Genomic DNA, 24,428 nt, shown 5'->3' with positions numbered 1-24,428 from the left:
TGAATGCTGTGCAGAATCCGTTAAAAGCGACTGAACTCCTCAACTTGACGCGTTATCTTCGAAAGCATAGAGAAACATGAACGATACAAGCACTTACAACTCACAATGAGAACAAAATTTCAAAGAAATGAAAGAAAGGATAAAGAAACCAGATTACAAGAGCAGATTGAATGCCTGAAGAATGAATCTAACTTAGTACTACAAGTTACAACTATGCAGAAAGAAACACGAAGTACTTCTCCCTTTCGTCGGTAACTCTCATAGAGAGAGATCCCCACAACTACGACACACCACCAGGTCAAGCTGCAGAGCTCTGGCTTCAGAATTTAACTTTCGTCGCCGTCGTTCCAAGGCACGGTGCACTGGATCACAACGCGAGCTCCTGACGACAGCCTGCAAGTATGGTTCAAACAGACCTCAATACCAAACATCCGAGGGAAGGATGGTTCTGTTGTTGCAAGGGGGGAACTTAAGCATCGAGTTCATACCCAGTGCTGACAAAGAGTTGGAGCACTTAACTTTCTTCGATCTTGACGAGCTTGTCCTTATTCTCGTTCCTGAAAGAGTCTATCCTCGCCGGTGCTACCGACGCATCGGTGAACCTCTTGCTCCCTCCGTCCACAGACGCTATGCTGGAGTCTTGACCGGCGGAGGAACTCCTCCGGCAGTCGGAAACTGGGGATTTATGCGCCTCGCTCTTCGGGTGCAGGAAGGATGACAGTATCGGTGTCCGGGGTAGGCACCTCGAGCGTGACACTGTATCTTCTTCATCGGGTCTTGCACAGTCAAGGGTCTCGCCACCCCTGCAGGTTAATTTGTTCATGGGTTAGGATATGTTTCAAAGGAAAATCAACAACTCAGCATGGCAAGGCAAGTAAGGATCCTATGCAATTAACAAGGGAGAGCGACTGCATATGACATGATTATTGTGCCAATGGCCTAATATTCTGCATTTCTGTTAGGTTCAGACGTATGCTAGGTAATGTTTTGGATTTAACAGGATGATGGAAACCATGGTCCAGTCGGGATTGGTATCAGTATATGAACTTGGCTGGCTTTTTTGCAGTAGCAGTTCACAGACTGGTCCCTCTATTACAACGACAGCTCTATTCAACAGTATGAAGAAACAGGGTAGCTGCTAAATTTTCAGTTGTGCAACTGAAGAATCTTGCCAGCCAACTGTGCAGTGTGGTCCTCTACATCTGACAAGTGGCTCCTGTTGTTGGCAATGTAGTAGAAGTGAAGCTACTGGCATAGAATTAAAACTGTAGAATTCAAGTAGTGACAAAAAGAATAACAGGAGGGCTTTGTTTGGGACAGTGGGTACCAAAATCTTCAGAAGAAAATATTCACCCTATCAGTAACTTCTCAGTGCACCAATCTACTCATGTTCTTTATCTTCTAACCAGAATTTGTAGCAGGCATACTATGTATGGCATTATTCAAAACAAAACTACTCATGCAAAATGGGCAAAGCAAAAGATATACACCCTCATCATCTTGTTTTGGATTTAATATTCGCTCTCTTATCCAGCATATTTACCGATTTTGCAATCTCCCAGCCTCGGTTTTCTTCAGTAGATTCCTTATAGTTTGCTATTTTGTTTGTTTACATGTATGCCATGCCGCGCCAGCTACATGTAGCATGCTGGCAACACAGGACATGAGCGTGAAGTGTCACTGGCATCAACCTAACTGCAATTTGTCTCGGCTAGAGTGTGGGCATCACGGAATGATGGAAAACCAAAGGACGATGGTCCTTCCGTTAATCAAATCTATCGGGTACGTGGTTCTTTTCCATCTCTTAATTCTCTGACCCTGACCTAACCTAACCCCTTTCTACAGATATTATGTGCAACTGCAATGCTCTTAAATGAACAATCGGTGGAACATTTTACCTTGAATGTCCATATTTCAAACACTAACATCTTATTGCTACTTAAGTACTTCCTTTCTACAGATATTACGTGCAACTGAAATGCTCATAAGTACTTCCTTCAAATGATGACTACCAAATGATTTGGAAAATAATGCACCATCTGATTATCAAATCTATGGTAAGACTAACTCGTTCAATGTAAGCACAAGGACAAACTTGTTCAATGTAAGGCAAAGTATGAAGTCACTGAGGACTTTCCGCAAAGAAAACAATTGCAGAATTGGCACAAGATTTGTACCGATAAGTGATGATACATTTCCTCAACCAGTGCCATAGAGCCAGTGACACAAAATTATCACAATACATTTACATGTACGGCAAAGTCAAAAGATAAAAAGTGCAATTTCTGAATTCTAGTTTTATAAGCACAGTTGAACATTATGGTAGGCTTTATGCATCCTCAATGCAGAAGCCAGGGCTTCCTTTATCTAAGAAAAACTTTAATATTATGGGAAGTGCCGAAACTTACCTTTCTGCGTTGTAGGAAGAAGACCGTTTAAGCACCGAGTGCCTCTCAGCGGGAACTTCTCTTTGCATCTTAGTTTCAATGATGCTTCCACTAAAATACTCCTTATCTTCTAACCGCTTCCCAATGAATCTGGGATTCTCTGATAGGTAATCGAGCTCACCCATCATCATGGAGCGGGAAATTAACGGCGAGGGGAACTTCAGGTTTGGGAACCTTGGCTTGTATGCCCCAACAAGTCCAATACTGTCATGATCTTTCACTGAAAGTGAACCACATGTGATGAGCTGCATCAGTACATTGGCCGGCCTCAGCTTCGGGCAGGTCGGCACAACAATGTCATCCTCTTCAATAATCCTAAAGCTATTCATTGCATTGTCAGCTCGTATCAATGACTCTAAACTCTCTGACTTGCCACGGGTTGAAGCTATGCTCAATGGAGTAGGACACTGGGACATGACATCCCTGGAAATCCCCTGGAGCTCCGCTGATCGGCGCGGATGGCTTTGCTGCCGGTACTCGGTAACTTCACGAACTACCGAGTCGTGATCTGTGCTCAGACTCTTCTTATGCATCTCAGGAACTTTCCGGGCCGATCTTCTGCCAAGATCATCAGTTTGCGTCGCAGCATCCATCAAACCTGTGGGCTTGTAAACCCTGAATTCTGCTGGACTTGCAGAGCCAGCCCTTGACATGACAGTCCTCTGAGGCTCCTCTGACTCTGGTGACATGTTCTCCGAGGAGTTAACCCGGCATGGCAAGAGGGAGTCGTCCTCATCTCGCATTGGTATCGAAGGTGCACGCCGAGGCTTGGCTTCTCGCACTGTTACACTAGGAGGGGAGGAGGAATAGGAAGCCTCTCGTGCACCCTCTTTCAGCCTGCTCTGTTGCTTCTGGTTGCCATTACTACCATGGTAAAATTGACCTATTTAAATAGGCAAAATAACACCAAGGTTCACTACAGTGTCAGCAAAGGTCCTACTCCCAGTTCAGAAAGACGAATGGCAACTCAAAGGAAATTTCCTTACCCGAAGAAGGTTGGTCCAAGAGCTCGGAGCCCTTGAGCACATATTCGCCGTCGGTGGCCGGGATGACGAGGTCGTCCTCGGCGAGGTCGTGCCACACGAATCCGTTCTTATAGCTCCTGAAAAGTACACATTCATCTCGTCAAGCTCACCAAAATTCAGAAAACTAAAAAATTTTCCTCAGGGAAAGGGAATCTCTTGCTGGCTTAATTTACCTCTTGCAAGACCACGAGTACATGGCGGCCATGCCCTTGCCACGCACCATGTTGAGGTGGTTGATCACATCTGGCGCACCCAAGCAAGCAATCGCCATTAAACAACTGTACAAGAAGATAAACTATACAGGGAGAAATTGGCGTTTCTTTTGGCCGCGCACACTGACCTCTGAGGCAGAGCCCATCCGTGGAGGAGGAAACCGGCACCTCGACGAAATGCGGGTGCTCGAGGTGGCGGCTCCGCGTGAGGTAGTACACCACCGGCACCTTCCTCGCCGCCGGCCTTTGCCGCTCCGGGCTCCGCGGCCGCCTCCCTCGGCTCTCCATTGCCACCAAACGCCCTCACCCTCAGCAATGGCAGCTCAAAGACTACAGAAATGTACGCCTGCAAGATCGCCGAGCCGGCGTCAATTCACCTAGAAAGCGGCGGCGTTACCAGCAGGCAGAAGGAGGAGGAGAGCGTCCCATCCAAGAAGAAAGAAAAGAAGTGGGACTTTTCAGCTGTTCCACCCGGTGGCCCAAAATACAAGATCAAGGCCAGAATTGGCCGAACGGGTGGCTCCAAAATCTGGTAACTTCCGAGCGAGTAAAAAAAAAACTGACAGAGATGACTACACGCAACAGCAGAGCGGGGATAACTCCGAGGCCGAAGCGTTCGAGAAATCACCGGGCGCGCGCCTCCAAAACCTCCAACACCCAATCGATAATTTCCAGGAATCAGACAAGAACAGAGAGGAAATCAGAGGCAAAAGGCAGGTATAGTAGGAGTGGTACCTGAAAGGCTGGAGCCAAACAAAATTCAAGCCCCGGCCGTTTACCCGACGAGCGAGAGGACTGGAGTGAGCTGAAGAGGGGTGGTGTTAGTGTGTTAGCGAGGGCGCGCAGGAATGGCCAAACCGTGGCGTGAGCGGGGGGGCTGGGCTGGACGAGAGAGACAGGGGGGAGGTGATAACAGGGTAGCTCCAAGATTGGAACTTTTCGACAGGCAGCGAGGCTGGTGCTGGTGACGATGGGGGCGTGGGCGGGAGGGCAGGGGAACACGCGCGAAAAGGGGATGGGACAAGCAGATGCCTCCAAGCCCCTCGAAAAGGTTCTCTTCGGTCCAGCACTCCAGCGGAGCGCGCGGCAGCAGCCGGAAGCGAGAGCGAGACGGTGTTGCACGAGGAGGGCAAAGACGGGAACGGAATCTCTCTCGCTAGGCTCTCGGGCGGCTCAAGTAGGTGGCGTCAGCACGTTGTGCTGTCGTTAGAAGAAAGACGCCGCCGGGGACCGATGGAACCAGACGCGGAGGAGCTATATGTAGAAGGAAAGGGGAATTGAACCGGATCGTGGTGCCCGCTGCGTTATGGCGGGAGTTGTTGCGATGCGAAGGCGGTGGAACTTTTATCTAGCAGGGAATGGGCATAGAAACTGTGATGAGAGGCGACCAGGCCGAGCCGAGCTAGGCAGCTGGCCAGGGTCGCGTCGCCGTCCTCGTCCGGCAGCAGCAGCTGCTGCTTGCGTGCGGTGCAGTGCGTGTCAGGGCAAAGGAGAGGGACGAGACGAGACGAGCGCGAGGTCAAAGGAGAGCGGCGGATTGTACAGTAGAGTGCTGCGGGGACGGGGGGCGGCGAGCAGTTGTGGGCGGGGGTGACGAAGGAGGGACCGAGGGGAGGCAGCAGTAGTACGAGGCTAGCCGCTTTTGGCGGAGTGGGTGGCAATAGCATTAACTGCGTCGCGTCGGGGAGGGGAGGCAATGCAATAGTATGCAAAGACAGAGAAAACGGAGGAGGAGTGCCGGCCCGCGGGTGATTAGCGGGATCGCGCTCGCTGGACCGAGCCCACGATGAACCCACCCGCCGGGCGCCGGTGGTTTTTCTCCAGGCGGTGAAATCTGAAATGGCACCGGCCGGCTCACGTTATTCAAATTTGCTAAGTCTACGTTACCAAATGTAGACTTGTGAAAGAAAGAAGAATACTGCAGCCTGCCCCCGAGTCGAGCGGCCGGTAGACCGTAGACCCAGCTCACGGATAGTTGAAGCATATAGAAGCTCGAGAGGGGGGAAAGCTGCTTCGGTGCTATCATTGCCGCATCGAGGACCTCGTACGAAAAGTTTTCATGTTTATTACGCCGGTAGAGGCATGGTAGCCAGCCTCGAGGGCGTACTTGTATGTGTAAGGCCTCATTAAATAGCCCCTCCTCCCTGTCCGTTCAATGCCGAGGATCGTATATGTCCACAGTTGTTTCATTGTTTGTGTATACGATAAGGCATACATACGCCTGCTTCGTACAGCAGCATGGCGCGTACCTTCTTCTTTCCTTTCTAGACCTGTCGTGGACGTGCATATACTGTTGCGGCTTACCATTACCCGGACTGTTTCCCTGCCGTGAAGGGAACAGTGTCCTTAATACACCGTGCAACGGCCGGCGGTGGTGGCATGGCATCGATGCCATTTATTCCTTGGATCTGAGAGGCAAAGATGAGTGTGATCCAGTGTTTGCATCTTGCTGCCGTCCGTGGCACAGCCGCACAGGGAACTGCCATCGTGTTTTCTCGAAAGTAGGCCAATTGAGTTTTTCTTAACAAACAGTACCGTATACAAAACACGGGACATAGTACATACTACCTTTGTGTTCCGTATCAATTAAAGTTTTAGAAAGCTACTTTACCTCTTCAGGACGTCAATTAGTACGGGATGGAGAGAGTAATACTGTAATACGCATCTCGTCGGCGTCGCACCCATCCAATCACAAAAATGTGCATTGAATGACCGTAGCTACATATTGCTTGCATATAAACTAATCATCAAAGTCACTTCGATGTCGAGATAACTATTGCTTATCGCTTAAAAAAATGACCAGGCACACCACGATTAACGGTAGAAGGCCTAAATATGAACTTGCATCACTGCAAAGAAGGTGACTCCAGAAATGTATTATGTACTTAGGTTTACTACGTGGTTGATGCAAATGGGATTCCGCTGAGTCAAACTAGACTTGATACAAAGTAAAATAAACTAAATTCCAGATATATCCATACGTTTCTTGTTTTTTTTTTTTTGCTTCCGTGAGTGTTCTGCTGAAAAAGTTATTCTGTTTCATTTCCATTTCCCTAAAATAAAATTTCATTTCTATCTTTTTTCCTTTCGGAGGTCCGATATGGTCACGGGAGATTGGTTACGAGAGTATCATACTTTTTCCGTCCAACAAAAGATGTTTTAACTTTGACTAAATTTAAATGCATATATACATTAAATCATATTTAGGTATATATAAATTTTCATAAATTTGAAACATCTTTTGTTAGAAGGAGTAAGTACTAATTTTCTAACGACTAATCTCTGCTGCTGACTTGCCATGTCTCTGGCACACAGAATCCAGGAGTCCAGTAGCCAGGAGGGAGGGCGAGACCGTACAACCAGCTTTCGGCAGCGTGAGCACGGGCCACCCAGCAGCTCCTTTCACCATACGGAGACCCCTGCCAACCTCAGGCCATATCCTTTTCCACATTCCGTTTCATGCCGAATTTATTAACGCACCGAAGCACAGCATGGAGCCGTGCTCCACGAGCACTGAGACAGGGGTGCCGCTCGGGGTGGATGGATACTGCCGCAGCAGGCAAAAGACCGACCAGAGAATTTTATATCTGTCAGTTGCTTTTTTCCCTCCACCTTTTTTTCCCTGACCTGGACTATACGTGCGTGAGTGGAGTGGAGTGGAGCGGAGCTGGAGTGCAATGCATTGCAGAACAGGGGGAAACTTGAATTGGGGGAGCCCGGGACCCACACAAAAGCCTGTGCAGCTGTGTGACACTGACACCGTGGGCCGCCGGCCAGCCATCCCGGCTAATAAATCAAAGACTGTTGCTCTATGCCTTTTTGGCTTTTTTTTAACCCTTGCCGGAAGTCAAAGCCACAACAACTGTAACAACGGCGCTGCTTTTCGGGACGGCCTTGACCCTTGCCATCTTTGTAGTTTAGCCCGTGGCGCCATGCTGCTAGGCTGCTGAGTCTAACATTTTAGTACTCGGTTTAGCTGATTCTGCTGAGGATTTGGCATGGTTTGTGATTGGGTTCTTGATTGACGCCGCATTGGCGTTTACCCAAATTTTACCGGTCTCATGTCTCGCTCAACTCAGCTAGCTAAGAGTTGTAGGACGGCTATAGCCCATAGCTCCAGGAAAATCTATGCATTTTCATGGTACGTGGCGCTTCGGTTTACCAAACTCTTATTCCAATGTTCCCTAATCTCCACGTTCCACAGCAAAAGTTCCATGCTCTTTGTCATTCCTCGCATCACGTTGGGTACCTCGCACTAGATCGAATTGTTTTTCACAACGTGCAGTGCAGGACCATAGCCTATGGGAATTGTCTTTTATCCTCCTACCTGCCTTCCAACGAATGACGACGCACTCTATAGTGGACTACAAGGCCACGTGGCACACCTCCCATTATCGTGTACTAAGAGCCACGGTACCCGCGTAAATATGATGAGATGACCAGACCTTCATGTCGTGGACTCGCTTTGACCACACATCGTAAAGCATGGTAAAGTAAAAAAAAAAAGTTGTAAAAGAAAAGGAGAGGTCTGGGTAGGATGCCAGATTATCGACTGCTAGTCACTTAACTGGGGTGCAGCCAGAGAACCGTAACTGGGGTGCAGCCAGAGAACCGAGCGTTGCTCGGGTGGCTTGCTTGGCCGTTGTGCAGTCGTGCAGGCAAATGTAACTACGAACAAGAAAGCAACCGGAGCGTGAGGGCGAGCATTATGGCCATATCTTTTAATGTTGCTTTTGCGTGTTAAGCATTATGACCATATCTTTAATGTCGCTTTTGTGTGTTAAAAGAGGAATGGAGATGATTTAAGTGATTCCTTCTCGACTCACGAATGTACATACTACTCCGTACTCGATCCAGTAGTACATACACAAGGGCAAGCAATGTTTTGTGCCGTATTTGTTATTCTCACAATCCCCCAAACCAAGACGTGTGTTCTTTTGTATTCTAATCGACTGAAGCCAGACAAAGTTACCAGGGAGTAAGTGAAAAGGGAAGGTTACGCCTCTAACTATAGTTTAACCCTGGGATTGATTGATCATTATTATCTTAGTTTACCTGGACGAGCAGCAGCAAAAAGGGACCTGTATTAATACATCTGCAGCAGAGGAACGAAGGCAGAGGCACAGACAAAACGCCTAGTGAAGCAGACAGGAAAGCATGTTAGTAGGGCCAGCATGGCTCGGCACTTGGCAGGGCAAAACAACAGTTGGCGTATTCGTGTTTTCTCCCCTTTCTGCCAGTGCCACCACCGCACGGCACATGTTGCTACGAATACCCCACAAGCTGGCTGCATCCTCCCTAAATTTACAGACATTCTCTTCTCGAGTTTTCTACGGGCTTGATGCCAAAAATAAGACCAGTGCTACTTGTGGACTAGTATAAGCGGGGTGTGCCCATAGGGGGAGAGACAAAAGGAACAAAGTAGACGTGTGAATTTGTGGAAACAGTATAGAAATCCCTTTTATCAAGTCTGTTCTGTGGTATGGCCCGGCAGCCCCGGTGAATCTTTCAGCTTTCTCGTAGTACCAGGCAAAAGCCTTCTGTTTTCTCGGAAGACAGTATATTAGAAATCCGATTAGTTTATAATACAGAGTAACATGCATAATTTAGTATAGGTAAACCCTTCGAGTTTCGATCTAACGGTGTGTGTGTTCACCACTTGGCTATGTACATGTGATGTGAGTCGTGGTGGAAGTCACCTGTCAGCAGGTTCCTCTGGAGCTTCTTAACTTATCCAAATCTCCACCGAAAACTGAGCCGGATTGTCCAACGGTTGATAGCTAGAGTTTCACCGGATCGAGCTTCCGGAGGAGCTTCTCGTGCTGTCATCTCGCGTTGCAGCATTGCGGCTTCCCTCGCCCCAGCTTCTCCCAGAGGCACAGCATCTGCCCCGGCGACTGGTAGTGCGCTGTGAGGTAGTCGTCGACGCAGCCGAACTGGCAGAACCTCACGCTGTGGGCGTACTCTACGGCCTTCACGGAGCCGTTGAACTGCCCCACCCACATGCCTACGCTCACATCCTCCATCTTGAACATCTGCGGCCAAAGCAAAACATCGAGATGCAATCATTTGCTGAACCCCCCCGTGCACACATGGCTGCATTAAGGTGATGGATGCAGCTTTTGGCTTCTTTATATGGGCGTCTTTTCAAGTCCAGGCATGATTGGGCTCGTGTCTTTTCAGTTTTTTCAATCAAATGTGGCAACATCTAAGGGCGCCAAAGTTAAACCATGCGGTTCTTGACTGTTTTGAGTTACTTTTGTACAATGTGAAATGCAACCACTGAATATGATCCTGTGCCACTTGACATGAAGTGAATACAAAGAATAGAATATGTTAAGTGCAGAGAGCTTACATTTAGCCTGCCCGTCTCCATTTCAAACACGACGAAATTTGCAATGTCAGAAGAGACAATGTAGCCAGGACCATCTGCGTAGGGTGGGTATGTATCTTTGGGCCACTCCTGGAATTTGAGTGGAGAATATTACAGAATAGTTCAGTAGGCACAGGGCAAACTCAATAATGGTGCACCAAACGGTTCAGTAACGACATGCAATTAGCCAATGATTACATGAGTGTATGAGACAATAACATATTCATGCGGACAACAGATACGGATTGCTCATGTGGTTCTCGTGAAGTGACAGCGAGTTGCATGTTTAAATAATGATTTTTTTTCCACATCAAGAACAAGACCACACCTTTTATTTTCCTAAATCACTGGAACCCTGCCTTAGCCCGTCAAAATAAATAAATTACTGGAACCATAATAAGACCAATCATCAATACAGCTGCAACAGGCTGTTCATGATAATGGAAAACCTTTGCAATTGACTCAGTCAAGTAGTCATAGTTTAATTTCTTCTTACTAATGAAATTTAATGCAGCTCTTATGTTCACTCTTCACAAACAAGTACTCTTTGTCATTCTGAATTCATGGGAAAATTTCATTCCTTCTGATCCCTTATGTAAAAGCAGTAAAACTCTACCTCAAAAGAAAGAAAGAAGTAAACGCAGTAAATCTCAAGTAAGATCTGATCTACTCCTCCGATCCATATTAATAGTCTCAAATTTGCCCAAATATGGATGAATCTATGCCTAAAACGCGTCTAGATACATGTAATATTTCGACAAGTAAAATGGATTGGAGGGAGTACTTAATTCCAACATAACCTTTGACAATCACATTTTCAAAAGGAAAAAATTGCAGTGCTCCACTTTACCTCATATGAGACGGCCCATTTTCCTTTTCGAAGTGGTCTGTGGTAATAGTTCATGTTCCCCACATAGAAGCTTTTATCATCTGGGATTTTCTTGACTTCAGCCATAACTGAATCAAGCCTGACAAAGGTATCATCGTCGCACTTCATGACGTACTTTGCCGAAACAACACGAGCCTTGCAAGGACAAAGTAAAAGATTGAGGCCAATGCAAAGTAGGTTATATCAAATCCATCCTTGTGCTACATACCGCATACTCGCAAATGGCAACAGTCTTCAGAACAACCAGATCATAGCTATCCACAAATGGCACAATGATGATGTCTCTGAAGAAATTAGCCTCTTTCTTCAAATCTTCGTTCACTTCCTTTCTTTCATTCTGCCCTGAAACATGGTTCAGTTATATATCTCTTCATAAGGACAAGAGAAAGAAAACTACCAAAACCAAATGGTGAGACATTCAATTACCAAGGCAACAAAAAAACGAGCCATTGTACTAGATGAATTCCGTACTGCAGACATCCATGATCTCCTCACAGCCATGCGCTCAGTGAAGTGGCTGCCTGCTGAAAGAATGCCTATGAACAGCTCTACAGGTTCTTCAGTAGGAGGGGCTTTTAGTTCGGCAAGCAACTCCAGATTTCTCTCTGCAATGTTAGGATGAGCCCTGGGTAATGAACCAGCAACCATTGATTCAACTTCAATGTCACCATTTACTTGCAAGATAGCAGCATCCTCAAGAATAAAGCCCTTGAAAGAACAAAACAACGCATTAGTACATCAGAAAATCTTGCCAAAATTAGTTTCTTATTAAAGAAAAAAAATTAAATCTACACCCACATCACAAGGTGTGCACCCTTTCCAGTTAGGAAGTATAGAAGCACTACTTACAACACGGTAAGGGAAAGATGTGACATGCCTCCCATCAACTTGAACATGATAACCTTCCAAACCGGCGCTTAGTGTTAGAACAAACAATTCATCCTCGACAAAAGGATAAGGCCAGTCTATCAAATCTTTGCTTCTCTGTCCAACGACACGGTTACGAATCCATATCATTTTCAGCTCCTCAAATGTGTCAGCAGTGTTCCAGGCCCATTGCTCACATTGCACCAATCCATCAACTGTATCATAGGAAAGCAATGTAAGAAAATCTGGCGATGGTCACCAGCTAAACTACCAGTCTACCACCACCATTTCAACATTTCTCAGCTGAAACTGTTTATGGATAATATTACCATTAGCCCAATATCATTCAATATGAATTTACCATGAGATTATAAAATGGACATCCCATTGGAATCATGCAAATATCAAGTATATTCGAACTATGGAGAAGTCTAGCAGAATTTCCCTACAAAGGATTATCTCCTCTAATCCTTTTTCAGTTACCAAAGTAAAACTAGGAAATGGGCGCTATCTTGTTAGTATGACCGGTTATGGACAATCTAATAATGGTAATGTATTCATTGATGTTCACCAATGTAGTTAGGTTTTTTGGATGAACAATGTACCGAGTTAGTCTTGGTTGCACTGGTGAGTTAGTCTTAGTAACAATTAGCGGACATGAAAATTGTCTTTAGAACAGCAAAGCAACAATACATGAATGAACTATACTACATATGTCAATGTCATGGAAGATCTAGTTCCTTTTCCATATGATGCAACAGTACCCAAGCAAGAGGCAAGTCTCACTCTAAATTTCTAATCAAAACATAAAATAAATGGAAAAAATGTCAATTTTCAAACAGCACATATAAGAAAAATACCCAATTCCTCCTAGTTATTCTCATTTTGAATATATCTGACAGTAACACTTGCACGTTCTTGGGCACAATTGAATTAACATGCAAAATATGCAGAGTGAATGGTTATCTAATATCCATGTTTGAATCAACTAAGAATCTTGTTTCACTCTTGGTAAAGCATCCAGCAAAATATCCCTACATTTTTTCAACCAGCGCTATCCCCTTTTACATTACATGAAGGGAAAAGAAATCCCTGCATCACTCCTCCAAGCTTGGGAACGTTCAAATTTCTCCCCTCTTGTTATACTTTTTGAATTGTCAAAATGGCACGCACGGTGTGCATCAGTACCAAGGATCATGGATCAAGATCAGTAGTAGCTAAGGTAGTGCAGTAATCAAAATGGTGAGTGATGCTGCTGCCTTCGCTAATAGTCAATATCTCCCTCCAAACATTAACACCATCAAGGCATGATGTTAGAATAATTAACGGCAGAGGACAAAAGCTACAAATCACTGAAATTACCAAAAGGAAACAGGAGCCTTTTCACCAAACGTGGTCGTACGATCGAGCCACAATCAGATTAAGCACCAACTGCGAAACATGTCACTCAATGCCAATCATTGCCATAAACATGCAACCTACTTGGTTAATTACCGGCACACATGTACTGCTTATAGTACTGTAATAGTCTAGAGTTCCCGGTAGGCCGATAGATTGGTTGGTAATGACCTACCGCACTGATTGGTTGGAGTATCCCCGTGGAATCACGAAGTGAATTTTGAGGTGAAAAGTGCAAGTACACACAGACACAGGAAGGAAGTGGCGAAGGTACGCACCGGTCTCCTCGTCGGAGCGCGAGCGCCAGCCCTCGCAGCGGAGCGCGGGGCCCCACTGGCCGCGGAAGCGGGTGTTCTGCTCGATCACCGGCCGGCCGCTCCAGTCACCCCGGAGCCGTGGGTTGAAGTGGAGGATCGTCGACGCCGCGTCCCCGTGCCCCGCGCCCCGAAGCTCCACCGCGAATTGCGCCAGGCCGTTGCCGGGCACCTTACGCGGCGAGGCCACCACGGTGACGTGGGACCCCAGAGCCAGCCCGCAGGGCAGGGCGAGGGCATTGCCCGCGGCCCGGAGCTTCCCGCCGGACAACGCGACGGAGGGCGGGCACCGCGGCGAGTCGGGGCTTCTAGCGTGCGGCGGGGCGGCGCCGGCGGAGACGGAGAGGGCGTCGCGGAGGAGGCGCCCGCCGGTGCGGAACGCGCGGACGGCCGCAGCGTGGAGCGGCGGGGTGGCGTTCAGCGCGCGGAGGTCGAGGCGGGATATCTCGAGCCGGTGGCGCGGGGAGGGGACCTGCGGATGCGCGGTGTCGGCGACCGCGGCGGCTACGGCGACGGTGGTGGGGCCGACGAGGCGGTCGGGGTAGTGGAGGGAGAAGGTGGCGAAGGAGAGGAGCGCGGCCAAGGGGAGGAGCAGCAGCAGCGGCCGGAGCCCGCAGGCGGCGCGGCGCGGCCGGCGCATGGCTGGCCGGCCGGCTGTGGCGTAGCCTTTGTCGGTTTAGTTTGGATTTTGCGGGGGTACGGGCCGCTTCGGAGGAGGGAAAGGTGCAAGAGTTTTGCAGTTTTCGGGAGGTTTAAGAGGAAATGTTGGCCGCTCGCCCCTTTCCCTTTGTAAGATTGCTAGTACTAATTGCTGCTGCTTCTTGTGCTTGTGTACACTCAAAAGCGTTGGGTTTCCTAGGGGCCAAGCATACAGCGTCTCGGTTGCTTTGTTAGACATCGAAGATTGAGGTAGTGCAACTTTAGGCTAAGGACTTGCCTTGTATGATTGTATCACACTATCACTGTACCTCCATTAAACTGTAGAAGAAATCTATCTCCCAGAAAGCAATCTTTTACAACTAGGTGCGACCGTAGCTACTGTAGGAGCAATAGGTACATCACATAGTAGTCATTATATGTACTAGGCATTACTACTATGCTTAATTACTTCCAACTGAAACGCGGGATTAGTCCATCAGAGCGGGCTGTCATTATGTACAAAACAGATTCAGGTAGGTCTTGAACTAGAAATACACGATCCCCTTTTGGGTGTTTTACGTAGTACAAAAACTTCAGGATATGCACGCTGAAATCTGCATCTTTACACGGGTGCGTAAGCGACATTCCACGTGCCCCATCCACGTAACCTTTCGAACCCCCTTTCAGGAAGCCGTCGTGTCCACCTGAAACGAGAAGCGGGTGCACAGAGCTCACACGCCCTCCTTCTCCATGCAGACGCCGCGTTGCTAGCCGGCAGATGGCGACGAGGAGAAATGGACGGGTGGCAGGAGATCGAGCCGATTTGCTGTGAGACGATCCGCAGATGGAGACTGGGTGCACTATGGATTGGATTGCGATGCAAAACAAACGCGTGCGTGCTCTAGAGTCCAAATTGCCCGCCTAGCATGGCAGAGAAGAGGCAAACAAATATGTGGTCAACGAGCTGCGAGTATGCAACTTGACATGTCCTGGAGCACCAGGAGCAGCCGAGCAGGCAAGGCAAAGCAGCGGCTGCATATTCCAGGACCACAGTTTTCCTTTTTCTGGAAGGATCCGAGAAAAGGACAAGTCGACGAGGTTTAAGGGCAAGCGGGCCCGAAACGGCCGCAAAAAGGTTGCAGCTGACAAAGGCCCGCACCGGAATTAGACAGTCGATAGACCACAGAACGGGTCCTGCGAACCAGCATGACACAAGGGCACGTCGGCACGCATGATTTCCCTCAGGCGATAACAAAAGTTTACACGCAACAACGTACTAGTATGAAACTCCACTCTACTGGAAAAAAAATGTGGTCTCATATGAAACAATCCGAGATCTACATTTTACACGGGTTTCGGTGCCAGTAAACGGATGTACTAGTGCAATTTACACATAATCCGTGTGCACTATGAAGAGAGAGCAGACCACTTACACCTACAAGCTCAACATCACAACCATCGCAGAGCCTCTGCCTCAGCTCAAGAAGACTCTAGACATCTTTTTCTTTATTGGCACCGAACAACATAAAGATCCAAGGAAGTGCTCAAAGTTTGCTGCAGGTAAGACGCCCAGCTAGAAGCTCAGTCCTGAAAAGGTAACAACAAACGATTGTCAAACACTGAGTGGAATTTTACTGGTGAGGCTCATATGAGTCTGATTACATGTACTTGCTTTCGTTTGTCACTTTGTCAGCTCCGGTTTACAGTCGTGGTTCACTAAAACTTGAGTACCAGGCATATGGTTTGGGGTATAACAAGACACAACAGGAAGGACATATGGTCCAACACAGAAGGTATATTTGACAAATGATGAAAATGGTTGAACAAGGCTGTTATGACCACTGATGATATCCTGACTTTACAAAAGATGATGAACATGGTTGAACAAGGCCGTTATGACTACTGATGATATTTATGAAAGGGGTGAACAAAGAGTGTTGACATTATGACTGCTGAATTACTGATGTCATCCTAAATATTCTACTCCCTCAATAAGTGACTTGGATTTGTATAATTTCCGGATGGAGGGAGTACCAAATATGACATCAAAGTTTTATGCAAAACAAGTGAGCACATATTTCAATAATATATATGCATTAAACATTAGTACTAACAGATTATTACGATAAGATGCAAGATAATCAGGGCTAATATTTTGTTTCAAGATCTATGCAGTGCACCATATTTTCTTTCAAGATCACACATTCATTTCAAGTTATTGGCCCCAAAAAAGTTGTGTCACAGACTCACAGCCAAGTCTTATTTAGCCACTTGCAGATTCTGAGAGGGCATACGTAAGTTAAATCTGTCATTAGTTCAACTTACGTATGCCCTCTCAGAATCAGCAAATTAGTGGGTTGTAGTTCCTTCTACTAAATCTGTCATTTTCATGCTTTGACACACTGCCAAGTCAACTCATTCGCTATATCTGATAAGAATATCAACTCATTTGCAATGCTGGGATCTAATCCATTTTTTCCACAGAGCATAAAACATATACAGAGGTAAAATAGACTCATCCAATAAATATTTTTCACTGGCAGCTCAACTATATCACATCAGTCGTATGGAAGTATTTAACTTGTTTCTGGGCATGTAAGTTGCCCATTTGCAATTTTCATACATGTAATGCAATGCTGGGATCATATTTCTACTTCTTTCATAGTTCTAAGTTTAAAAAATACACTCTATTTAAACAAAGATAGAAACCACATTTAATATATAAATCAGTAGGGTCACTATGTAGGACGTGAAGTATTAAAAAGATCTGGCTTGAGTAGAGGCTTCCGATATGATGCTCCAAGGAAGATTGATGACACAAAATACTGTAACACGGAAAGTACATAGTTGCTTTTAGACTCATGCCTGTGAAGGATACTAGAGGACGAGTGTAAAGGATATATTATCATGGTATGGGAGATAGATGGAAATAAGTTAAATCAATCCATGCACGAATGAGATTTTTGGTACTGTTGTACCGTGGCAAGACCTCTAGTAAGTCCATAGGACTTCTATACAGCGTTCCAGACTTCTCCAGCCTTCATCCATCATTTGATCTCCTACTGCCTCTTCTCCATTCTTCAAAGAGAAAAATAGACATATACCACCCAAAGTACTCTGTTCATAGACATACCATCCAAGGGCATTGATTCTCTTAAATACCACCAGAATTTCACGATCCTCTTCAATATACAATTTGGTTGCCATCTGTTAACTATGCATCTCATCACTTAACATTCGTTTCTCTTCAACTTCCTCTCCTTCTTTAACCCTCAGGACAAGTCGCATGTTCTCCTTTCACACTTGTGTAGCGGACAGGATGACAGATTGACAGGCATATGATATTGGATACATGAGTACATAGTTGCAAGTGGGACTGCCACTTGCCAGTCTGCACCCCTCCTCAGCCCTTGCCACAACCGAAGCATGGGCAAAATTCACTGAAAGCCTCGCCAGCTTCCACAGGATCCCAATCATACACCAAGCTTTCTCTGCATGCTCATGCTTCATCTTATGCATGCTACCTTCTCATCCGCCACCCCACACAATTAAACCATTTAACTCCTGTCTCTTGATACTTGCCTCGCATGGGGCGTGTAGGTCTAGGCACAGTTGGTGTAGTGAACTGTAAGTGTCATTTAGTCAAAGGTGCATGAAAGATTAGATATTGTTCAATCATGGTGGTTTTACCAAAGAGCGCTATGACTCTTTTCTCTCTGAATTAAGTACACAGGGCTTATACTCAAGAATTAAGGCATCAAGCATCATCCAGAACAGCATATTGAAGAGGACCACAAACTCTTCATGCTATTAAAGCAAGCAGATACTCTGTATTTTTTAGTAGTATACATCAAAACCAGGGTACTTTGGGTGCTACATACCAAAATTCTCTTCTTTAAATGGGCACAGCTCCCTCTTCTACTAGTTCGTAACACAAGAGCCCTATCAAAGTAGCTGCTTCTCTAAGCACAACTGTAATCCTCAACACCAAAAGGTTCCCTCGCTCCTTTAACTTTGTCTATGTTGTCACCAATACTCAACACAGCATTTTTAATACGCAAGTAGTTGTTGTTTTTTGTGACATAAACTGATGTTAGCTAAGTTGGCACACTGTTGGATTAGTTGCTGGGCTTGTGGTGCGAGTAGGTGAAGTATGATGTAGAAGAAGATCAACCTTTCATACAACCCCAATAATTTGATGTTTCTCAACCACTGGGTGATCAAGGAAGTTGACTACAGCTTCACTCAACTTAAAACAATAAACAAACAGGGATCAACCTGCAAATTTTAGTGTGAGCATCCATGTTCTTACCTTTAAATTGGGTATGACAGTGGACATGTCAGCTACCTCTCCCAATTCCATTTAAGCTTCTTTTACCACATCCCTTAGCACCACATGTAGGTGCTAAGTACTTTAAATTCTATTATTTTAAAGTGCAAACTGATATGCATGATCTTATTATCTATTTAGCTTAGCATTGGGTGCTAAGCTTAGCGGTGCTGCCAAATAATTTTTTTATATTCGCAACTTCCATCACATTCATTCGCATTGGTGCTAGTTAGTTTCTATGAACTTTAGCTCCAGCAGCCCTACTTACCTAGGGATGAAGATGTTGACTATAGTTGTCACATCAATTAGAACAGCCCTACAAGATCGAGAACAGCACTAACCAATGCTAAAAACGAAACCTCTATATTCGAGCACTCAATCTATGCCAAAGTAGATTGGCTCTTGCTAGTTTAAAATGCGAGTATCAAGCACAAGTATATGGATCCAAATTGACAACTCCAAAGTTGACCTTCTATGTAATTTTCTAAGAAACCGCTCAAGGCGCCTAATTGAAACAGCAGAACACTAAAAGCAGCTAATCATAAGCCCATACCTCTGCAACGGGGAGCAGGCCAAGCTCCCGGATCACCCCAGCCACCCCGCGGAGCTGTGCGCCGGCGCTGGCGCCGCAAACGGGCACCTTATCGAACAGCGACGCCGACAGCTCCTCCGAGACGAACCCTACCTGGAATTCCAAGGTACCATCCTTGGGGTGCGCAACGATGCCCGAAACGGAGACCCAGAGGAAGAGCTTCTTGGCCTGGATGCCTGAGAGACTGGTGATTTTCCCTGATGATAGGCAGCCACGGATGGTCTTCTCGTAGTACACGAGGTGGTCGCCGAACCAGACGTAGCAGGTGCCGGCGAGGCGGATCTCGAAGTCGCCGGTGGTCTCGTCGAAGGAGTAGGAGGCGACGGAGTCCGGGATGAGGCCCTTCGGGAGGCCGTACTTCGGGAGGAGGTCGTTAGCTGCGCCGTTTGCCGAGGCGCCACCGGCCGCGGAGGCGAGCGGCGCCGCGGCCACGGCAACGGCGACGAGGAGGAGGGTCAGGGGTGACATGGTCGTTGGGGTTTGGGATTTTCGCTCTGCTTTGCGTGGGGATCTTGATTGGGGACACTGGTAACAGAATTAATTAGGGACAACATCTTGTTTTAAAACTAACTAGGGGCAGCAGCCAGCAGCTTCTTATTTTTAGGAGAAAATCAAACTGCACATAATTAAGCTGCCCTAGTTAGTTTTTCTCATAAAAAAAATACAAGACAAACACTAATGCAAGACATTAGAAATACTCCCTCCATTTCAAAACACAAATCATATAGATTTTTCTCATTTGTTCCAAAACACACCTCATTTTTTTCTTGAAACCCGCACCCGACCAATAACTAGTCACATCCATTTACTATTAATCCAATATGAGTGGTCAGACACTAGAAACGAGAGCTGCCTTGGTCCAAGTACACAAATCTATATGAGTTGTGTTTTGGAACGGAGGGAGTATAAGGACAAATTGATCTTTGAGCCCCTATTGCAAGTCCCGACGCCTGTCAAATTGATTTATAGTTGCACATTTGTATAGTTGACAAATTTGATAATTTGTTCTACTCACTTTGCACTTTGATGATTTGACTTGTCTTGTGTCACTTGCATGTGGGGTATGGAGACACGTGTAACTGAAAGTGAGACAGGGCAAATTATCAAATCCGTCCAGCGGAAATCTACAAAGCAGTAAAACTCAAAGATTTATGTGTTTTTGTTGTGAGGAATTTTTCCTTGTTCCCTCAAATCTTAATTTTGTCCTTGTGCTTTTGGTACAGCTTTGGTTTTCAACAATTAGATCATAATGTCATCATATTGAACATACTTATTAGAACTAAAATGATGCAAGAAGAAATATCTTTTTCTTCCTACAAAGATTTCAGTTGGTGGTCGTCTGTTCACTCCATTAAAAATGTTTTCTATATTGTTAGAGAATGAATATAATTATACACATTCAATATGCTAGATATACACACGATCTTTTTACTACAATTGACTCAATTGATGTATATTCTGAGATAGTTGTTACTGAGTACAAAATTTCAAAACATATGAACAAAAGTGCATTTATACAATTATGCAAAATAATAATAATTTCGTGGGGTACTCATGTGTATTTAGCTAGTATAGAAAAAAAATCAAACGTGTTGGCATGGTTGGAAAATTCCTTATAAAATCCAGTGGAATTTGCCTCGGAGAATTTTTCCATGATTTTCAATCCTACGAGTCAAGTTGTCATGTCCAAAATCTTTTAGCATCATTTGAAAATCTTTTGAATTAAAGAGGTGCACTGTGTGTCTTCTTAAGAAGATCTTCTGTGGTTGTTTACTAAGATCTCGTTGATACATTTACAGAGATGTCGAAGGAACATTGCAACATCAAAACTCCTAACAGCTCGTTTGGCATCCGTTCTTTCATTTCATTTGGTAGAAATGAAATGAAATCCATTTTTTGATAGGATTTTATTTGGTTGAATTTGAATTCCGGGTTAAAAAATCATGTTTGTCTACCACATGGATTTGTAGAATGAGAGATAATCTAGAGAAATGATAACTTTTAGAGAGAAATCGTGGTTAGTTATAATGTGATTCCATAAAAATTGAGATTGAATTTTTATGGCCAATTCCATGCCACAAACAAGTTGGTTTCTGGAATAGAAAATGAATTTCAGAATTCTAGATACAAATGATGATGGATGCCAAATGGGCTGTAAAATTCACTAACCTATCACCATCAATAATGTGACACCTTACTTCACCGATTCATGGCCGACTCACCGGAGCCAGACTGGGACCATGGACCCACTAAAGGCCGCATTCAAGGCACCACCGAAGATTGATCGGTGCTTGCTCACTTATTGGCTGAAGTTAAGAATTGGTATCAGAGAATCATCACGATTGGTTTTTGCACGTGTATTAGCTAATTATGCCATGACCGCAAGGTGCGCCGTGTGTTTCACTGCGCCGTTCACTGGATTGTGCGTTTGTGTCACAAAACTTGTCTTAGATAAATGTAATCTTGTTCCTGAGTACTCCCTTTCAATTCTTAAAAAAAGTTGTCATATTAGTTTTCATTAAAACAAGATTTTGATCACAAAGTATTATGTGACACGAAATTAGTATCGCTAGATTCACTATCAAAAATACTTCATGATACTTATACTTTCATGTCATATATGCCACATTTTGAACATACTGTAGTAATTTGTGATCAAATTGTTGTCGTAAGGAAAGATATGTTTCCATCTATTCAAAACTCTTACTGTATTATATTTATTGAACTTCATCCACATTAATACATCATCACGGCACCGTGTTTCTCCCTTTGTCCCCTCTCATTCTCAATAGGAAACGTGCAAATTTCTTTACCAATTTTCAGCAACAGACTTGAAAACAGTTCATATTTGAAGTCACTCACACCTCGGCAACGGGAAGCAGGCCAAGGTCCCGGATCACCCCGGCCGCGCCGCGGAGCTGCGAGCCGGCGCCGATGCCGTTGCCGCAGACGGGCACGGCCGCGAAGAGCGACATGGGCACGTCCTCGGAGATGGGGCCAGCCCGGAACTCGATGGTGCCTTTCTCCGGGTGCGCGACCATGCCGGAGACGTAGACCCAGATGAAGAACTTCTTGGCCTGGATCCCGGAGAGGTTGGAGATGGCGCCGTAGGAGATGGTGCCGCTGATGGTCTGCTCGTAGTAGACGTAGTGGTCGCCGAACCAGACGTAGCAGGTGCCCGCGAGCTGGATCTGGAAGTCGCCCGTGGCGTTGTCGAAGGTGTAGGAGGTGACGGAGTCCGGGATCAGGCCCTTGGGGAGGCCGTACTCCGACAGCACGTCGTTCGCCACGCCGTGCAGAGGCGACGCCGCGGAGGCGAGCGTCGGCGCGGCGGCCACGGCCACGAGCAGGAGGAGGAGGGGAGACATGGCCGCCGCTGGGGTTTGGGGGTTTCCTCTGCTCTGTTCTGTTCTGTTCTCCTCTGCTCTGCTTTGCGGAGGAATTTGGTGTGTTTTATAGACGCCTTTGACGTTGGGACACTAGACACTTTTGGTTTATTTTCCTTTTTCTTTTTGATCGAATTCGAAGAGTGACTCGCCCGGAGAGCATACAATACAACTCATTTATCAATATCTGTTTGTACCACAAAATTTAATCACGGGCCACCAAGCACAGCTACCCCGAGTTATGGAATTTCCTCGGTTTTCTTCTCCCTCTCCGATTAATAATGATGAACCGGACAACATTATGTAATTTGTCCGTACTTTATAAATGTGAGATCATCTAATAATTGCAATTTGTTTTAAAGAAACTATCGATATTATATATGAGCACCAAGATGGCAATGTTGTGTGTATGAGTAAGCATCTTCCACTTTACTCGTGTTCAGGAGTAAGATTTATTTGTATTGGACATGAAAAACTAAATCTCATTCCCTTCGTATACGCTATTTTCTTATCACTATTTTCATTTTCATTATTAGAAATCACACGACTATGGGACTGATTATTGCACGGTCAACTGAAAATTAATTTGCCTTCTGTACGTCTTAAATGTGGAAAATGATAAAACTACGTGGAAGTGTACTAAATTAGGATAATACACTGTGCAATTAACGTATACAGATCTCAAATAATGGGATCGATGGATCCTTTAGACATCTTTGGAAAGCTAAATTGACACTTAAAATCAAGATCTGTCTTTGTCTCATTTGGCATAAGGCAATTGCTATGCAGGATAATATGCACAAACTTAATTGGGCAGGGAACACTACCAGTTGGTTCTATGATGAGCAAGAAACAATACAACATTTCTTTGAGCGTGCCGTCTTCAAATATGTCTAGGGTGTGATGAGCATGGCGATAAGAGCTGGGGGGTAGACCTGCATGTTTTACTCAATATTTTTCGGGGATTGCATGACATCTTCATGTCATTAGAAATGTTCAAATCGGTGGTTATTTTGGGGGAGGGAGGGGCAAACGTCTATTTGAAGCCCTACAAGATGATGAAGCCCTAGGGGAGAACAAATGTCTATTTATTACCCAAAACACCCGCTATATCCACCTACGAAATTAGATTGGTTATGAATTCAATCCATTATCAGTATTTGACAATTTTAGTGATTTAAATTTCTCTGGATTATTTTTTGCGATTTATCACCAAAAAATATTTTATTTTAAGAACACCGGCGTACCCTGAGCGGATCGAGTTATCCCTAACCCGACGAAAGGACCTAGCAATATAAAACAGTGTGTACATACACGACCTCTTCTAGTTGTTGTACTGTATTCAATTATTCTGTCACAGTACATACGTCCCCATCTAATCATCTCAACTAATTTGGACGGGGGGCAACATGGCCGCTGCACGCTAATAAATCTGTGTGTGGACGCACGCAATAAAACCCAATTATATTGAGAACCATTAGCCAGAGACGCTGTCCCCAGTTCAGCAGAACCCGAGCTGTAAGTATTAAAGGCGACAGCGATTCAGGTAGGCAGAAGTTGCTGAGCTAGCTTGATTGCTACTGTAATTATGTCCCTCAACGCTCGCAGACAGATGCGAATTTGCTGTAGCTGGAGTACCAGCTGTGCCGAAGAAAGCCAAGCTCTGTGTTTTGAGTTATCTATACAAGTAGTATTTCTTTTAACGTGCGTACTCCGTATGAGTGCTTTGAGTTTTGAAAGAACGTCTATAGTTAAGTTTGTGGCATCGATTGACAGTTGAAATACTCACATCTCGTAGGACAACATGTGCCGTTTATGCTAAGGAAAAAAAAGGAACACGTGCCGTGATCCTTTACGAGAAAGGGCGGGTGTTTTGTTGGCGATCATTGCTCAAACTACTTTTAGCAAAACGGAGACTAGGTAGCCAAAAATGTTGGTTTAGGTTTTAGCTGCTCG

General features: G+C 45.5%; 4 protein-coding genes across 6 annotated transcripts; all 4 read right to left on the bottom strand.

Annotated features, from left to right (window-relative positions):
* Nucleotides 1-25: 25 nt before the first annotated feature.
* On the bottom strand, nt 26-5,305 carry LOC100835177 (protein UPSTREAM OF FLC). Of its 3 annotated transcripts, none has more exons than XM_010233059.3 (7): nt 4,420-5,305; nt 3,813-4,030; nt 3,646-3,715; nt 3,434-3,549; nt 2,409-3,330; nt 519-803; nt 26-393 (listed from the first exon to the last, which is right to left on the bottom strand). In XM_010233059.3, the coding sequence occupies exons 2-7, from the start codon at nt 3,970-3,972 to the stop codon at nt 327-329; spliced, it is 1,620 nt and encodes a 539-aa protein (XP_010231361.1). In that variant the 5' UTR covers nt 3,973-4,030; nt 4,420-5,305; the 3' UTR covers nt 26-326. The 3 variants fall into 3 exon arrangements, with proteins under 3 accessions (XP_010231361.1, XP_010231366.1, XP_024312980.1); XM_010233064.3 differs by having other exon boundaries at nt 489-803; nt 4,420-5,302; XM_024457212.1 differs by lacking the exon at nt 4,420-5,305 and having other exon boundaries at nt 3,813-4,237.
* A 3,857-nt stretch (nt 5,306-9,162) lies between these two features.
* LOC100830687 (hydroxyproline O-galactosyltransferase GALT6) lies at nt 9,163-14,284 on the bottom strand. Its single transcript, XM_003561027.4, has 7 exons — nt 13,490-14,284; nt 11,796-12,028; nt 11,373-11,654; nt 11,155-11,283; nt 10,908-11,081; nt 10,040-10,147; nt 9,163-9,719 (listed from the first exon to the last, which is right to left on the bottom strand). The coding sequence occupies exons 1-7, from the start codon at nt 14,163-14,165 to the stop codon at nt 9,510-9,512; spliced, it is 1,812 nt and encodes a 603-aa protein (XP_003561075.1). The 5' UTR covers nt 14,166-14,284; the 3' UTR covers nt 9,163-9,509.
* A 1,087-nt stretch (nt 14,285-15,371) lies between these two features.
* LOC100829451 lies at nt 15,372-19,611 on the bottom strand. Its single transcript, XM_003561024.3, has 2 exons — nt 19,048-19,611; nt 15,372-15,751 (listed from the first exon to the last, which is right to left on the bottom strand). The coding sequence occupies exons 1-2, from the start codon at nt 19,552-19,554 to the stop codon at nt 15,746-15,748; spliced, it is 513 nt and encodes a 170-aa protein (XP_003561072.1). The 5' UTR covers nt 19,555-19,611; the 3' UTR covers nt 15,372-15,745.
* A 2,164-nt stretch (nt 19,612-21,775) lies between these two features.
* Nucleotides 21,776-22,537, bottom strand: LOC100827949 (uncharacterized protein At5g01610). The gene has a single exon (XM_003561019.3). It carries the CDS (start codon nt 22,452-22,454, stop codon nt 21,945-21,947), a length of 510 nt encoding a protein of 169 aa, XP_003561067.1. The 5' UTR covers nt 22,455-22,537; the 3' UTR covers nt 21,776-21,944.
* Nucleotides 22,538-24,428: the final 1,891 nt, after the last annotated feature.

Source organism: Brachypodium distachyon, chromosome 1 (assembly GCF_000005505.3).
Source record: "Brachypodium distachyon strain Bd21 chromosome 1, Brachypodium_distachyon_v3.0, whole genome shotgun sequence".
Taxonomy (NCBI): domain Eukaryota; kingdom Viridiplantae; phylum Streptophyta; class Magnoliopsida; order Poales; family Poaceae; genus Brachypodium; species Brachypodium distachyon.
Note: the sequence above shows the minus strand (reverse complement) of the source record. Positions and strands in the feature narration are given on the sequence as shown.

Coding starts and splice junctions, on each gene's coding strand:
- LOC100830687 (XM_003561027.4), bottom strand. CDS start 14,165: ATGCGCCGGCCGCGCCGCGCCGCCTGCGGGCTCCGGCCGCTGCTGCTG. Junction 10,148..10,907: donor AATGGGCCGTCTCATATGAG/GTAAAGTGGAGC, acceptor CTCAAATTCCAG/GAGTGGCCCAAAGATACATA. Junction 9,720..10,039: donor TGGAGACGGGCAGGCTAAAT/GTAAGCTCTCTG, acceptor CTTTGGCCGCAG/ATGTTCAAGATGGAGGATGT.
- LOC100829451 (XM_003561024.3), bottom strand. CDS start 19,554: ATGTCACCCCTGACCCTCCTCCTCGTCGCCGTTGCCGTGGCCGCGGCG.
- LOC100835177 (XM_010233059.3), bottom strand. CDS start 3,972: ATGGAGAGCCGAGGGAGGCGGCCGCGGAGCCCGGAGCGGCAAAGGCCG. Junction 3,716..3,812: donor GGATGGGCTCTGCCTCAGAG/GTCAGTGTGCGC, acceptor TGGGTGCGCCAG/ATGTGATCAACCACCTCAAC. Junction 3,550..3,645: donor TACTCGTGGTCTTGCAAGAG/GTAAATTAAGCC, acceptor TGTACTTTTCAG/GAGCTATAAGAACGGATTCG.
- LOC100827949 (XM_003561019.3), bottom strand. CDS start 22,454: ATGTCTCCCCTCCTCCTCCTGCTCGTGGCCGTGGCCGCCGCGCCGACG.